Raw genomic sequence first — 16,636 nt, 5'->3', positions numbered from 1 at the left:
TCAGTTTGCTTTCTTAGTGTGAATTGAAATGTAAACTGTTGGTTTGAAGTCATAAAGCACCAGTCAAACAAGAGCAAACATGATTTTTAAATTGAAATCAAGTACTGTTTCTTTTCTTACTCTAGGCCCAGAAATGGCGGGAAGTTCTGTTTGGGTCGCAGGATGAAGTTCCGCTCTTGCAACACTGAGCCATGTCCGAGAGGTCAGAAAGATTTCCGCGAAGAGCAGTGCTCTCTTTTTGACGGCAAGCACTTCAACATCAACGGTCTTCCTCCAACCGTCCGCTGGATCCCCAAGTACAGTGGCAGTGAGTATACCAATGTATTCCTAAAGTGTGCAATCTGAATGTTCTTGTAGTAACTCAGTCATAGATGGATACTATTTACATCCAACTATACAATGTCATTTGAAGGTAATGAGTCAGATTGATGCATTTAACTAACATGCTGCACACATTGTAGGAGAGATGTTTTGGCCAAGACAAGCCCAATTGTAGTTTCTATAGCTACTGTACAACATGTGAATATCATTTCAATACAAGAGGGGACATTATAAAATAAGTGCATATGTACACATCTGCGTGTGTTTTTTCTTTTTATATGTTGCTGCGTATGGTAAACCTTGAGTTGACACTTAACAACAGCAACATTAAAGCAACACACAGCCCTTCCATATGAAGCTCCTGGCAGCTCTCCCTGATGCAGCCGTATCTCATTCCTTCCAGAGATGGCCTGCCCAGCTACATGAGATTACCATCTGGCGAAGACCACCATGTCTAAATTACTGCGAGTGATTCATTCATTTAATTGATTCTATGCAAGCAAACAGGCCAGGCCCCGGAGCCTGATACAAAGTGATTGCTCCAAACAATAGATCACATTTTGGCAATTCTTGCAACAGCCCCCTGACCTTTGCAAAAAATAGTGAGAAGATCAAAAATATCTTTTGTTTTGTTTCATCGGCACATGCAAGTCATCTCTAGGCGTTTCATCTTTCAGGTTTTTATTAATCTCATTAACTTAATGAGCTAGAGACCAACATTTTCCATAGTTTGTTTTCTTACTCCATACAGTACTAATGAAGGATCGCTGTAAGCTCTTCTGCCGGGTTGCTGGGACTACAGCGTACTATCAGCTGAAGGACCGCGTCACCGACGGCACGCCGTGTGGGCCAGACACTTACGACATCTGTGTTCAAGGCCTCTGCAGGGTATGGTGACCTCATGCATACACACACACCAACACAAGCTTCCACGTAAACGTCAGCTTACCTTACCAAATATTCGTACCAACTTGATATGTAGTAGGGTCGGTTTTACATTTTTGGCTGTTATTGAGGAAGACAAACCTAACACTCTCAGCTCATTCATGCTTTTAGATGATTTTTTTTGTATTATTGCAAATTATACATTTTTTAGTGCAGTGTCACAAACACCTGCTTTTGCCAAATCCATGGTGTCCATATGAAACACTGCTTACAAATGTGTAATTCAAAACATTCAAACGAATCAGTATGTTACATTACATCACTGTACTGTACATCCTAAGTGTTTACCTTCTCTTCATTTGTGCCACTTCAGCAAGCCGGCTGCGACCACGTTCTCAACTCGAAAGCCAGGAATGACAAGTGCGGAGTGTGTGGCGGAGACAACTCCTCGTGTAAAACCTTGGCAGGAACCTTCAACGATGCTCAGTATGGTGAGTCCAGCTGCTCCGATTACATGTACAGTACACTAATAGCTATATGACTACAAAAAAAGGTGTTGCTATTAAACATACTGGGTGTCAGCAGCTTCTGCAGATGAATTATGATATGTCTGATATGCAGTAAACATAGAGGGGCTAAGAAAGACTTCAGTCCCATGGGGCTGCACTGCTGACACGCTAGATGCAGGTATTTGGGGCTGATGTCATGCCTGGTTATGGTTAAGCTTGATTTTCAGAAACAATAATTGTTTCAGCCAAGCTTAGAAAAATGCAACTTCCCTGTTACTTTAGAAACTTCCAGTTCCTTTGAACTGTCTGTCTTAATGCGGCGCTGCATTGTAAGCCAACTTCTGATTGCATCCAATCCGTTTTATGCCTGGGCATCAGAGCAGCAGAAGCATTAGCATAAAAGCTCTGGATGTGGCCCGCATCATGTTTACTCCGCATTAGTTTGGAACGTTAACGTCTCCATCCATCTGCTTTCTTTCTGTTGGCTGCTGGGGGTACAGGGTTTGAGGACTGTATTGAACCAAACCAGTCTCTGAGCTTGGCCCAGGCAGGATATCCCTCTGCTCCTGTGTCCAGGCCTGTCTTTCTGTCTTTTGTCCTCCTCTGCCTTTCTTTTCCCTACCTCCTTCTCCTGACAAGACAAATTAAGTTTCCAAGTAAAATCTGAATGTGTTTTTGTCCTTTGATGAAATTCCAAGTAATTATAGTCACATCTTTATAAGCAAATTGCAAGTCAATATGCTGAATTAGGTTGTTTTGTATCAGCTAATGGTGTTTTTAAAGTCATTTCTATGTGTTTATAATTACATTCTGCAGCTGTTGAGGTCCTGATTATTATTTTTATTTTTTGGTGGGTCTCTTTCTATGTAGGTGAGAACTTGAAGCTGTGGGTCTACGAGGGGAATCAATACAGGCATACCATTTGTTTTTTATTTCTTTTCTTAAAGCAATGAGAGCTTTATGGAAAATCAAACTAGGGGGTTAAATAGCTCCTGTTTTACAATGGAATCATAATCCAATCACAGTAATAAAAATAAGCAGATGTTTGTCTTCAACTCAGTCACTATCGTCTCACAACATCAGGGTGAGCCTGTGACGCCTTTTTTCCTCTGCAGGCTATTAATACATCATCTTCTTTCTGCTAGTGGCAGGGGGAAGCATGTTTGAGGTAAACCTCAGCGTTCCCAAACCTCAGCATGGTTTTGTTGTTTCCCCGTGGTGTGTATACTGTTCATCCCTTGGTCACTCTGCGGTGGCGGAGGATTGTGTGTGTGGTCAGTTGCTAAGCTAGGGGATCCCTGAGGTCTCTGGTGGCTTTTGGATAGCATTTTTCAACAGAGGGGGGCCGTGTTAGCGGTTTCAGAGTTCATACATCTCTGTCTTTCTCGTGCTTATTCTGTCCCCAGTGTTTAAGGAGGAGATTCAACATCACACACAACAGTAGATTATATATACATTAGGTTTTTGTGTTGTGGTCAAATGGTTTCTTTGTGAAGTAATGCATAGTAGTAGAAGTAGAAGCTTCCTGTGCAGTGTGGCCTCAAATGGAGAAGTTTTCCAGTCCTGGTTGACATGGATTGTGATGACGATAGTGTGTCTGCATGTGAGTGTATGTGTGTGTAAAGATGAACATGACTGATGAGAGGACGATATGTAAACCAAGTGCTGCCCCCGAGTGGCTCAAGGTGTCAGGCTAACCATCAGATCAAACCAACCCACACGTTTACTGCCATTACATTCAGACACATGTTGGTTCAAATTCTCAAGCTAAACCCTCATTATTAATGAAATTAGTGAATATTAACAGTCTCCAACTCTACATAACTGCACTACTCACCCATTATTACCACAGTGTTAATGTATTTGAACCTCCAATGATGTTATTGGACTAATCAAGTTTTAAAGAAAGGAGAAAGTTGTTGTGGAGCCAAACAGCTGTTCACCGCAACGTTTACGCCACAGATAAAGCCTTCTACCCCTGCCAACCTTAAAATGTTGCTATAAAATAATATGTTTGTTCTCAAGTGATTTAATAGCAGGTAAACAAGCAACCTTGTTGAGTTGTGTCTCATCTGCACTTTACTTGTTTGTACTTAGCCAACATCTGTAACAACTACTCTCACAGGTAGAACTGGTATCCTTAGTAAATTATTTGATACTTTTACTGATATAACTGTGTCAGTACCTAAAACTCCAAAAATGTTACTTATTTACAATTGTTTTCAACATATAACCTGCATTTACTTTGAACATACATACAGTACTTAAAATCTACTTAAATAAACTAAAATAGGCACATTGACAATTTAAATCAACAACTGGATGATCAGAGAATAATTAGGGTAGAAATCAAAGCAAGCACTCAATGTCAGCTAATGGTTTCCTATACTTGCTGCTATGGATACGTTTTGATCGGTAAAACAATATTTAGCTTTCATACTTCTCATGGGAAGCTACAGATTCTTCTCCCCTCTAATTACCTCCATTCTCTTTATATTTTGTTTATTTAATTCTGTGCCCCCTGTTCTGTTTCCATCCTCACGTTTTCTTTTGTGGCCTCATGGCTTTCACATGCTCTCCCCCTCTCATCTCACTCGTTTTGTATGTTAGTTTATCATGGGACAACAGGCCTGGTGTAGTAATTACAGGCCAAAGGTAGGTCCAGGGAATAATTACATATAATTTCACGGTCAGTCCCTCTGAGACTTAAACAAGGCCTCCTGCAGGTTATTTGAGAGGAGTAGACCTTTTTTTTGGTATTTTTCCAAGTGTGACATTTAAATCCCCAGTGGTTGGAACCGGACTTCCCTGACTGTGAAGCATAGTGAAGCTATTATAAGTATCAAGGTGGGACCACTCACTGTTGTTATTGTGGCCACGTTGGTCCCTTTTGAGACTAACTTTCCGTGTCTCTCTCTGTCTGTCTTTCGTTTGTCTATCCTTCTTCAGGTTACAACACAGTGGTGCGGATCCCAGCCGGAGCCACCAACATTGATATCAAACAGGTCAGCTACTCTGGAAAGCCAGAGGACGACAACTACCTCGGTGAGTGTGATGTGTGTCAGCGCAATGATGTGGTTTTAAAGCAACACTGTATCCCATTGCAGGGTTTTCATGGGAGAATCAATCCAAAATGGAAGCAGTCCAGACAAATCAGATGTATACATTACACCCCCTTTCAGTTCTCATCTCATAGGTCAATGCCATTATCCCCTAACATGACCATAAACCACCCAGACTTTGGTGACCCTGAGCTGTAGTGGCAGGCTTTTAGTGAAGTAGGGCAAGGGGGCATGGGGCAAACTGTTGTCAAACTGTTTTCATAAAGGAAAGCAAACTGTCATTTGTACTGAGTGTATATGGAGGAAACGCGGTGGGGCGTTGTTCCATCTGGTCATGGCAAAGAGGGTTGGTTGGGAAAGCAAATGGAGTGTCAGCCCCGGAGAAAGATAAATGAGGCAGCAATAGGTGCTAATTAGTGGCATGTGTAGCCCAGGCCGCATGAAAGTGGATATAGGGGTATAGGGTTAGATGGACCCACCAGGATCGCAGTCTCTGTGTGTGTATGTGTGTGTTTCTGTGTGCTTGTACATGTGAGAGAGAGACAGACAGAGGTAAAAAAAAAAAAACGGAGAAAAGGAGTTTTGCCTATGTTGTAAGGGCGGGCGCCCATTTTCAGATGGTTCAAGTCAGGTTCAAGATGTTTTAAGTCAAATTGCTAGGAAACACATCAGGCAGGGTCTCGCTGCCATGCTGCTGTGAAAAGCTTGACTCCCGCTGTTCCTGAGTGCCACAACCACACACTGAGCCTCTGCTGTCAGCAATAAACGTGGTTTGTATTTGCAACACCCTGTCAATTTGACAACTACAGCTGGTACAGTATGTAGACTTTTTTGAAGAGATCACCTCCCTGATGACCAGCAAAAAGTACACTTTGAAGTCATGGCTCTTTGAAGCTCTCTCCTGTTGGATTTTGACACTTTGGACACCTTAAGAAAAAAGTTCACATGTTATATCTGCCTTTACTTGGTTTCATTTATTTATTTTTAATCTCTATATCGTCCTATGTTGTGTCTCATTTGTCTTTTATGAGGAAGCACTTTTTGAAGTATGTTCTTAAAGGTGCTGCGATTCAATTGCACTCACCTACTTACAATGCAATGGTGCAAAAAGTCTCCGCACACTTTGGTCCCATTACAATAATTTGATAACTAAGCCAAGTATTTGCTGACTAGAATTTTATCTTGGAAATGAAACATGTAAAAAGTCTCAGTAACGGATCTAAACTTAATGAACACCTATGAAAGGTTTGGAGTATTATAAAAGTTCTCAAAACTCATGTTGGCTTAACACCTTAAACTAGAATAAACTTATCTTGTAATGTGATGCAATGTTAATTCAACTTATTTTTGGCCACTTCCCAAGCGTTAAGGGGTTACATTTTCCTTGAAAGTAAGCTTCCAAGAAGCAGAGGGGCTGTGTGCCTGCACGTTTTCTAATGCATTGTTTTTTGTTTCCATTTCTGCAAAACCTCAATGATGACAACCAGAGTCTGTAGATCATTGTTTGAACCCCACAGACCCGCAATCATCTTTGGGTTAAGGATATCTAACTGCCATCCAACAATCTGTAGTCTTACATGTAAACAAAGTAGCGCTGAGGGACTTAATCACATGCATTGTTTCGGCATGCGCTGTCAGATTGTAATTATAGCATGTCTTCTGGAACCATAGTGTTCAAGGCAGCGAGAGGTGGTCGGTGTAAACTCTGGGTTTATGTGTTAGTTTGCTCAGGGAGTGTTTATCCATGGGTTCCTGTGTGTTATTTGTGTGTGTGTGTTTATGTACTTGTTTGTATTTGCAGTCAGTGGAGGTCCTTTGTTTGCATTACAATGTCATTAAGAAGAGTCACGCAGTCTAACTCCAAATAACTGCAATTTGGTGTCACCAGTGTTTCAACATACCTCCCCTACAACCATGGCTTTGCAAAACAATAGGTTGGCAACTGATATAACAAACAGAGAATGTTTACTTAACATATAGCCTGGAAGGATACATGCCACATCTTATAAACAAGACCTTAATTCTGCAAGGGCCATACTCATTATAGGAAACCAAACATTCCTCAATTTATGCAGATTTGTTTCACATATGGAGTTTTGTGTTTTTTCATGGTTTGTGTCCATTTCTTTTTCCAGCGTTATCTGACGGCCAGTCCAACTCACTCCTAAATGGGAACTTTGTGGTGGCCATGTTTAAAAGGGAAATCAACTTCAAGGGAAGCGTCATCGACTACAGCGGCTCGGACACAAAAGTGGAGCGCATCAACTGCACTGACCGCATCGATGAGGAGCTCGTTCTACAGGTACTAGGAGAAGGCTTGCCTTGTTTTCAACTCTGTTATGAAGGACATTCCCACTCTAGTTACACTGTATATTCCCCAGTTGTTCCCTCTTACTACAGTTTGCTGTCTTCCCTCCTACCAGAGATAGATCTCTGTCTAAAAGGGTGATATCTCTGTGTGGACTTAGACAAAATAAGTAAAGTACTGTTAAGTCTTTTGACCTTGCCTTTCCCACCATTTTTTCCCACAGGTCTTGTGTGTGGGAAACCTCTACAACCCAGATGTCCGTTACTCCTTCAACATACCCATCGAGGAACACAGGGAGCAGTTTGTGTGGGACCCCTCGGGCTCCTGGCTCGAGTGCAACCGCATCTGTCAGGGTAAGACCTCAGCTCGGCTTCCAAGTCTCCACACATGAAGAATATGATAATTTCTCTTTGACTTCAGTGGATCCTAAAAAGCTTTACTAATTGAAAACAATATCTGGAAGCTGTCGTGCGATTATGAAACACATCAGAACATTATTATGTGCTTTTAGGCCCATGGTTATTATCGCAAAATGTTCTTGAGAGTTTACTGTTAAAGGATCTTGTGTTCAAACTGACACTACAATTTCACAGCTAAGCTTGATATTAACTCTACAAATTAGATATCTCGAACAAGTATAACATTTATATGAACCATTATGCGTCATTCCGCAGAATTGTTAATTACATGGAGATGGATCTAAGTGTCAGGGAACATTTGGACTAGCATTTCTCTTCTATTACCTACACTCAACTCTGGATTTAAAAACGTAACTCAGTGATACTTTCCATCCATAAATTCCTCTCCTGGCAACCCCAATGTGACCCCGGCCAATCCCATTGCTCGACACCTTCCCCTTCGCCTGGCCCTTAACCTGATTAAGCCCCAAGAAGCGAGCCAGTCGGGCCCCCAGCGGGTCAGAGGGCTGATAATGGTTCAGTAAAGAGGTGTATTTGTGGTGTTATTAGACCAACATGGACCCCTATTTTGGCTAGCATACTGTCTGCCAGATGTTATCTAATGCAAACCCTGCTTTTCTCTATGTGTGTGTGCAGGCCAGCGAAGACGTAAAGCGGTATGCGTGCGTAAGAGTGATCACCTCGAGGTTTCAGACCAACGCTGTGAAGATTTACCTCGACCTGTTGCTGTTGCTGAGCCCTGCAACACTGACTGTGAAGTCAGGTATGGATTAATGCACCAAGACACACACAAAACAAATGACTACTGTACATAACACAGAGCTAAACCTTTATCGACGCCTCCTCTCACACAGGTGGCATGTCGCTGGAAAGAGCGAATGTTCTGCAAAATGTGGCCCAGGTTACCGCAGCCTGGACGTTCAGTGTATGAAATACGTCCTGATGAAGAGACAGAGTGAGAGGATGGAGGCCAGCGCCTGTGGAGACACCGCCAAACCTCAGACCAGAGAGCCCTGCCATGGGGACTGTCTGCTGAAGAGCTGGCAGTACAGCGACTGGTCACAGGTATGGCACATTTGTATTTTATATGTTGGACTCACTGAATATAATTTGAAAGGTAACCAAAGTGGAAACGTACAGTAGTCCAACTGGGGGTGAAAGTTGCATTTATTTATGTATTTCTTATGTATGATAATGTATCATATGAGGAATCACATTAATCTTGGTTTAATCATCAGTAGCGTTCAGCTATTATGGAGCCACATTCCGTAAATTGTTCCGCTCTGGGTCTTGAACCGGCAAACCCTATGTTCGCAAGCCAAGTCCCTACAGATTGAGCTACTGCTGCCCAAAAGTATATGTGATGCATATTTATGTGTTGAACTTTAACACATCATTTTTCAATTAGAACAGAAGATTATTTCTTATTTTCATCTCAGTGTTAACAACATTTCATGAACAGGTATGCACACATGATAAAGTGGGCCTTACATGTTTTTTCTTGCCAACAGTGCTCTAAGACATGTGGTCGTGGGAGCCGCAGCAGAGAGTCTTACTGCATGAACAACCTGGGCAGGCGGCTGGCAGACCAGGACTGTAATGAATACCAGAGGGTGGTCACCGAAACCTGCAGCGACCAGCCGTGTCCGAAGTGGACTGTTAGCGAGTGGAGTGAGGTAGGAACCGCTCGCCAACATGCAGCCACACAACCTCACTTACAAAAGCAGCAACAAAGTTTGACCTCTTCCTGATTTATCCCTAGAAGGGGACTGAAAAGCATAAATCTACAAACTTTGAAACATCTACAGTAAGAAAACTAGCCTTCAGCAGAGCTCAACACTAATTGAGTCTAACAGTAAAGTGAGGGGTGCATAATATGATACAGGTGCTGGACCTGATCGCTATAAAACATTACGCAGTTACTAGTTATTCTGTGCAGGCAAACACAACAGCCCTGCAGTAAATCCTACCTTAATGAAGCTCATATTGGAGATGTATTGATGCTTTCAGACTATGCTATACTTAACTACTAATGTAACCTTCTGATCATTTTGATTTATAGCAGTTGCTTATTAGAGTGTTTCTGGTATCCCCCACTGGTATAAACAACTAGGATAGAAATGGGGGTAGCCTATCAACAATTTTACACAGGAATGTTTAATGTCTACATGGATTAACTCATGCTAACTAATTACTTATCATATTTACCCATGTTCCTCCCCCAGTGCCTGGTGACTTGTGGGAAGGGGATGAGACACAGACACGTGTCCTGCACCTCGGGGACCGGGGACGAGAAGATGAGCGAGCACTTCTGCGACCCCTCCAGCAAACCCCCTGCTGTGGGGAGCTGCGAGCTGCCGGAGTGTGCGTCCTGGCAGGCCGGCGTATGGGGAGCGGTAAGTCCTGTAGACACACACACACACACACACACACACACACACACACACACACACACACACACACACACACACACACACACACACACACACACACACACACACACACACACACACGAGACACAGACACCGGGTGAGGTGATTTAATGCAGTGTTTGACTGAGGAAATGGGTTTCATGTGTGGCTCGCTGTCTAGGAGTTTGACTCGTATCTGTTACTGTTTGTGTGTGTGTGTGTGTGTCTGTCGTCACAGAGAGAGAATGTGGTGTGTAGTATTGATGGTGTATATTTCAAGTTTTAGTGTGTGTGTGTGTGTGTGTAACCTGATATGCCGGCAACTTACGGAGGAGTGTGCTCTGACTCGAGCTGCCATTTCCTCCATGGTGCTTTCACTTCACCCTCATATCCTGTCAGAATAAACCTGATCCACAGTGCGCGTAGACACACACACACACACACACACACACACACACACACACACACACACACACACACACACACACACACACACACACACACACCTTTCTATGAATTCAAACTGTTTTTGTATAGCTTTAGTCCTAGGTTGAGCTCAAATTGAATAACACATCTATGAATGGGCGTCTTTGGCCATTCATGGTCTAGTTTATACATCTCGATCTAATGCCCTCCCACATGTGTTTGAATGAAGTCAGATAGTGGTATTTACAGAGCTGGAATATATCGGCTCCTTAATGCTTGTGTAATTATAATTTGCTCCTCAAATAAACCTATCCTGTGGCACTTCCTCTGCTCTCGTGTTGTACCTGAATGTGGTCGGATCGCCTCCTATGTAAGTAAGGAATTAGGTTAAGGGTCGGGTTGAAACTCGGGGTGTGTATGTGAACATGTGTGTCCGTGTGTGTATGTGTGTGCATGCATGTCAGACTCTTACCCGGGCTCTACTGAGCTGAATCTAGACTGAGGCCCAGTCTAAGATATCAACATTGACATACTTAGATAGAGTTTGAGATAACTTGCGGTTGTCTGGGCTTCTCTTCTTGTACTAATGTGTGTGTGTACATATGTGTGTGATTTTGTCTTTCAGTGTGCTGTGACCTGTGGCCATGGCTACCAGATGAGAGCTGTTAGGTGTGTGTCCGGGACCTATGGTGACACGGTAGACGACAGAGAGTGCAACGCCGCGGCAAGGCCAAGAGACAATCAGGTAACAAAAATAAGAAACGTTAACAACTTCTCATATACTCTCCAAACATTTATGGTTGATTCCTTTTTTCTTTTCAAGAGACAGTGATTTGCTCTAAGGGTTAAGAAATAAAAATCCAAACCAACATCAGCATCTTTAGCTGCTTACAGGATTCCTCAGATTTTTTACAAGCATTATATTTGTTCAAAGTTATTTCACCATGTGTTCAATAAGCAGGCTACTCTTTTATAGAATATGTCTCTGCTTTGGATCATTTTAAAGTAGTGGAATCAAGCTGTAAACACACTTTCTGCCCGTTATCACTTTAGGAAACAACTTTCTTTTTAAACATCCAGTAGACACGAAGCAACATTAGCCAAACTTGACCCACTTTACCATGCTGCACTGCGTTATATATCAAATGCACCCTATAGGACTCATCATTGCACACTGTATAGCCTAACTGGATGGTCCTCACTTAGTATGCGTAGGATGCAGCACTGGTTTTTATTAATGTATAAAGCCATTTTAGGTAAGCTTCCACTCTACATATGTGTCAGATTTGCCCCAGTTTGTGACTCTTACAACCTCAGAACCAGTGCCTGGATACGGTTCCAGGTACCTACTGTACGGACTGAGGCTGGAAAAAGGAGTCTTTCTTATTATGGTCCTTGGTCTTGGAATGACCTTCAATCACGCCTTAAACTGAGGGCACTTGTCTCTATATCATGTTTTAAATTGAAGTTGTCTGAAGTCCTCACCACCAGCTGCTCTTGCAGTAACAAGTAGTGTACTTTTCTTACTGTCCTAATGTGCACAATGTAGTGACTGCTTTTTCGTCTTTTGTTTTCTTAGTTGTGTTCTCTGTATTTTATATGTTTGTGTTATGTGTTATGTGTAACATTGCTGCCTTCTTGGCCAGGTCAGCATTGAAAATGAGATTTTATCTCAATGCTTTTTTCTGGTTAAATAAAGGTTAAATAAAAATAAATAAAAGCCTAGCATATGTGCTTTAAATAAAAATTGTACTTTCCTTTGGTCTCCAGCAACTCCAAAGGGAATTAGCTGACTGCAAAGTACTCTCATGTTCACTCAGTTGTAGAGGGATGGGATGGAAAACCAAAACAATGAGATGCTAAAATGCTTCGAGCCCAGCAGAGCTGTAGTGATCATTCTCACTCAGTTCATATGATATATTGTCAATATATTGATATTGGTTTTCCCAACTCCCTTACGACTTCTTAAGCACCCGGTTACTGTCAGGTTTAGGCTTGTCAAGCATCTGTAAATTGGTCTAAAGCTGGGAGATAAGCAGATCTGAGCACCTGCAAAGTATCCCTGGTCTTCACTCTTTGACATTGATCCTAACCTGGTTAACTTCATCAGCATCTTTAAAAGGTTCCATGTTTTGCTTTGGTTTGACCCAAAAGTCCAAATCCAGGTGGACACAGACCATAAGGCTGCAGCAAACCTTACCTGAGTGGTTTAAGTGCTCTTAGTCAGTGATGGACACACTAAATGAGGCAGATAGTGTTGAACTGATGACCTTTCAGTCTATAGATATGTATTCTGTCTAGTAAGACTAGTAAGAGTCACTAGTAAGGGTCACCTTAGGGCATTGCATAAGATGGGTGTATCAGCTCTGTAAATTGAATTATACAATAAAGGTTTTTGTACAGCCGGAGAAATCCTGAACCTGAGTCTCTGAAATGTGTAAAGAAATATTTGTACTCCTGTAACTTCAACATAGTGATGTTTGACATACAAATATTACAAATTTGACTTAATTTGCATGTTTATTTTATTAGGATTGTGAGATGCCGGCGTGTCCGTGGGCCTCTCCGGTGCAAAGCACGCCTCGCCCCGACAACTCCGCTCAGCTGCTGACTCAGTGGAGATACGGCTCCTGGACTGCGGTAAGGAAACAAATTGGGTCTATCGCAGAATATAGCCATCTGTGGGTTTACCTTATACAGCCCAAAGAATATACACATGCATTTTTGGTTGAATGGTAAACAAATTATTGCACTCAGCATGTAGCGTGATGGAAATAATCTGCTGGGCTCTGGAATCTGACTAACTTCTGTCTTTTGACAAAGAATGAAAAATGAGAATACTGCTGAAAAATGTTGTATAAGTGTGTGTGTGTGTGTGTGTGTGTGTGTGTATGTATATGTTTCTGTGTTTAATTGAAGAAAACCACACTTCAGCAATGATGGGTCTCTTGCATGTGTGTTTGCAAATATTAAGTTGACATACTGTATTCAACTTTTATTGTATATCCCAACATTCCTTCAGATAGTACATACTGTACAGGATCATAATCCTCTTTGGCATTGTCTGTTTTACCCCCTGCTGCATGTACACACACACATATACGTGCAAACACACACAGGCTCCACTGTCTGGGCTGAGAGGCCCCTCTGTCTCTCTGATACTTCGCATTGTTACTTGTCGCAAATGAAAACCAGATTTCATCTAAACACGAGTCTACGGTTTCTAAGATTGAACCCCGTCTGTCAATCTGAAAGTCGCTGTGAGCTCACATGTCAAAGAGGCCAGCGCCAGTGTGGTCTTACACACACACATAATACACACACACACACACACACACACATAATACACACTGCACATGCACACCTACACATGCATACATTCCCCCCCCTGGGCAGCAGAACTGCCATCCTCTTTAGAGAGTCACTGATATGAGAGGGATATTAACATGCCTGTTTGAGCTGGAGCCATTTGATTGCATTAGGTATTCATCTCTTCTGAAATGTTTACTGCCATGTCCCTTTGAGATGGAAGCGATAAAGATATATCGTAAGCAAGTGAAAGTTTGTCAGGGAGTCATTTCAGGACACAAGCAACAGATAAGAAATTCTCAGAAGCATTTATTTGTGACACTGGGTAAAGAATCCCTAAAATATAACTTTCATGAAAGAAAATGTAATGGATTCTTAATAATGGATTAACATAAACATAAATCCATGTCATGAAGTATTGTTGGATTGTAAGACCCTTTCCTCTACAAACAAGCAAAGTATTAAATGTAATCATCCTGAAACTCGAAAAATACTTGAATTATACGCAAATTAAAGTCATAGCACAAAAGGACCAAAAGTATTTTTAGTGCACACAAACTTATGAATAAAATAATAAGGAATGCTGACATTTTCTTTTTGGATTTTGTTATTTCTTTATACAGTATTGTGTGCTTTAAGCGGCCTTTTGGTAACATAATTATGGCTTATCAATGTCGCTTTACAGCATATACAAAACAATATGGGTAATTATATGTCTACTACAGGTACTAAATACCCATACATACATGATATATATTGTATTCATAGTACATGGCACTTCAAAGCAGTTCATTTGCGGTCACTGTGTTACCTCATGATACATTTGAAAGTAGAATAAAGCTGATAGCATCACTTTAAAACTACATCATACAAACATATTTTTAATTCCACACTATACAAATATTTATCTCTGCTTGTATGTGCTTGTCTCCAGTGCTCGGTGTCCTGCGGCAAGGGGAAGCGTGCGCGTTACGTCAGCTGCAGAGACGCCCAGGGAGGAGTCGCCGACGAGTCCAACTGCTCCCACCTGCCCCGGCCCCCCGAGTCCTCCGCCTGCTTCAGCCCCTGTGGCCAATGGCGTGCCGGGGAGTGGTCTGCTGTGAGTAAACTATGCAACACTGTGTCCAATCAATGCAGATGTGTTCCACTCCAGAGACTTTCACTAATCACTCCCACAATGTTCAAATCACGCTGAAACTTAATGGGCATTTGGTAACGCTGGGATCTTGGATCAGTTTTCTATTGATTTGTGAATGTCAGCCTGGCAAGAGAGCCAACACTCTGGATGATGTCACTAAAACAACAGGGTTGGGATTGCAGATTATTGTCATGATCTTTTAATCATGTGTTTATGTGAAATGAAGTCCTTTAAATGTCAAAGCCTACAGGATAAAGTCTTGAGTTGCTTAAATTCATGTCATATTTAGTAGATCTTTACTCCTGATGTTTCCACAGTTACAGACGTATTGGGCTAGATATTATGAAGCAATACTTGGCAGGCAGTCTGCTACAAGTACTCATATCACTTCAGTTTAGTACACAGTACTCATAGTAATGCAGACCATCACATTTAGTATATTCTTTCATTGTGACTTCTAACTTTGTGCGATATCTAGCATGCAATTTATCGGAATTCGAGGATTATTAATTATTTTATTTCATTTAAGATTAAATGACATGATTCAATTGTTTCAAATGTTCTTTGCTTGTAAAATGTAGTTCCCCCCCTCCCTCACCTTAGATTTGAACACCTTGCCTCCCTCTCCCCAGTGTTCAGTGACCTGTGGCGCTGGAAGAACCACAAGGCAGGTGGTCTGCTCTAACTACCACCAGCCTGTGGACCAGTCTTTCTGTGACCCCGATGAGAAACCTGCAACAGAACAAGAGTGTACCGGTGCGCCTTGCCCCCCCCCCTACAACCGCCAGCGCATCAACGACCAGCCCTACGGATATCCCCAGGACCCAGGACGCCACCCCGGGCACAGCAGCTGGAACGTGCCCTCAGCCGACAACCAGTGGAGGACCGGACCCTGGGGCGCAGTATGTTCAGCATGTGATCTTTGGGGAAATAGGGCTGTGCAGAAGTGTTTTGTCTTTAAGTAGAATCTTTTTTTGAGAAATAGCAGTCAGAATTTGCATTATTTGCTCGTCAAGTGCAGGAAACCACTTCAGATCATCACATGGAGCCTTGTAAATATTCCTTATTGGCCTTTGACTTTCATAAGACAGCTAATACTTTTTTTTATGTTTGACCGGCATGGTTCATAGTATGTGAGGTGTTGTCATGAAGGATTGAGTGTGTCTGTCTGTAAACACATTCTTGTGAACACACTCACTTGAAGGTAGCAGATGTTTTCATTTCCCAGGGCAGAGAGCCATACATGGTAAAGGACTTTACAAACAGCAGCAAGGGACAGGTTGCAACTCATACTAGGCACTGCAGAGTGAATTTATATGGTGTGTTTGTGTTTATATAGACACCTAGGAACCTATTTCTGTGTTTCTATGAACAAATCTAAATCACCTCCAAGGTAGAGACTTTATTTTAGGCTCAAATGGATTAAGCACGAACAAACCCAAATGGTTTGGGCAGTTTAGGTGCCTAATTATCTTAATGTCATTGGCCTTGAACATATAAAAAAAAAGCAGGCACTATGTTCTTTTTGTCAGGCTCAATTATTTTGTTTCACCTTTTAACCGAGTCAGGCATTGTTACCTCTGAACTGAAACTGCTAATGCCAAAATAGGGGCATTTGTGCGGTTGGGGTTGAGTTGTTTTTTCTTGCATGGTGCAATTTGGCATCATTTTTGCCATGAAATTGCACTTGTGAACCCAGACCAGACCATTATCGAAACACTAGAGCTAAGAACTATTCTTGGCTTTAAAAGAGCATAGTTTACAGTTTTAAAGTTGGCGCTATTCACTCTTTACCTAATAAGCACAAGTTAGTTAACAAATGGCTGTTACTCCCCCTGGTTATTTCAC

At 42.0% G+C, this 16,636-nt stretch overlaps 1 protein-coding gene across 1 annotated transcript in view; it reads left to right on the top strand.

Annotated features, from left to right (window-relative positions):
- Positions 1-16,636, top strand: part of LOC117494998 (A disintegrin and metalloproteinase with thrombospondin motifs 20) — a 74,530-nt gene that overhangs the window by 35,130 nt on the left and 22,764 nt on the right. The window contains exons 13-26 of the mRNA XM_034146055.1: positions 126-307; positions 1,073-1,209; positions 1,580-1,697; positions 4,665-4,760; positions 6,913-7,079; positions 7,309-7,438; positions 8,141-8,267; positions 8,359-8,569; positions 9,016-9,180; positions 9,730-9,900; positions 10,967-11,086; positions 12,874-12,981; positions 14,585-14,749; positions 15,421-15,690. Of these exons, the coding sequence (XP_034001946.1) occupies positions 126-307; positions 1,073-1,209; positions 1,580-1,697; positions 4,665-4,760; positions 6,913-7,079; positions 7,309-7,438; positions 8,141-8,267; positions 8,359-8,569; positions 9,016-9,180; positions 9,730-9,900; positions 10,967-11,086; positions 12,874-12,981; positions 14,585-14,749; positions 15,421-15,690 (2,167 nt within the window). The remainder of the gene's footprint in view (positions 1-125; positions 308-1,072; positions 1,210-1,579; positions 1,698-4,664; positions 4,761-6,912; positions 7,080-7,308; positions 7,439-8,140; positions 8,268-8,358; positions 8,570-9,015; positions 9,181-9,729; positions 9,901-10,966; positions 11,087-12,873; positions 12,982-14,584; positions 14,750-15,420; positions 15,691-16,636) is intronic.

The sequence above is a fragment of the Trematomus bernacchii genome, unplaced genomic scaffold (genome assembly GCF_902827165.1).
Source record: "Trematomus bernacchii unplaced genomic scaffold, fTreBer1.1, whole genome shotgun sequence".
In the NCBI taxonomy this organism is placed as follows: domain Eukaryota; kingdom Metazoa; phylum Chordata; class Actinopteri; order Perciformes; family Nototheniidae; genus Trematomus; species Trematomus bernacchii.
Note: the sequence above shows the minus strand (reverse complement) of the source record. Positions and strands in the feature narration are given on the sequence as shown.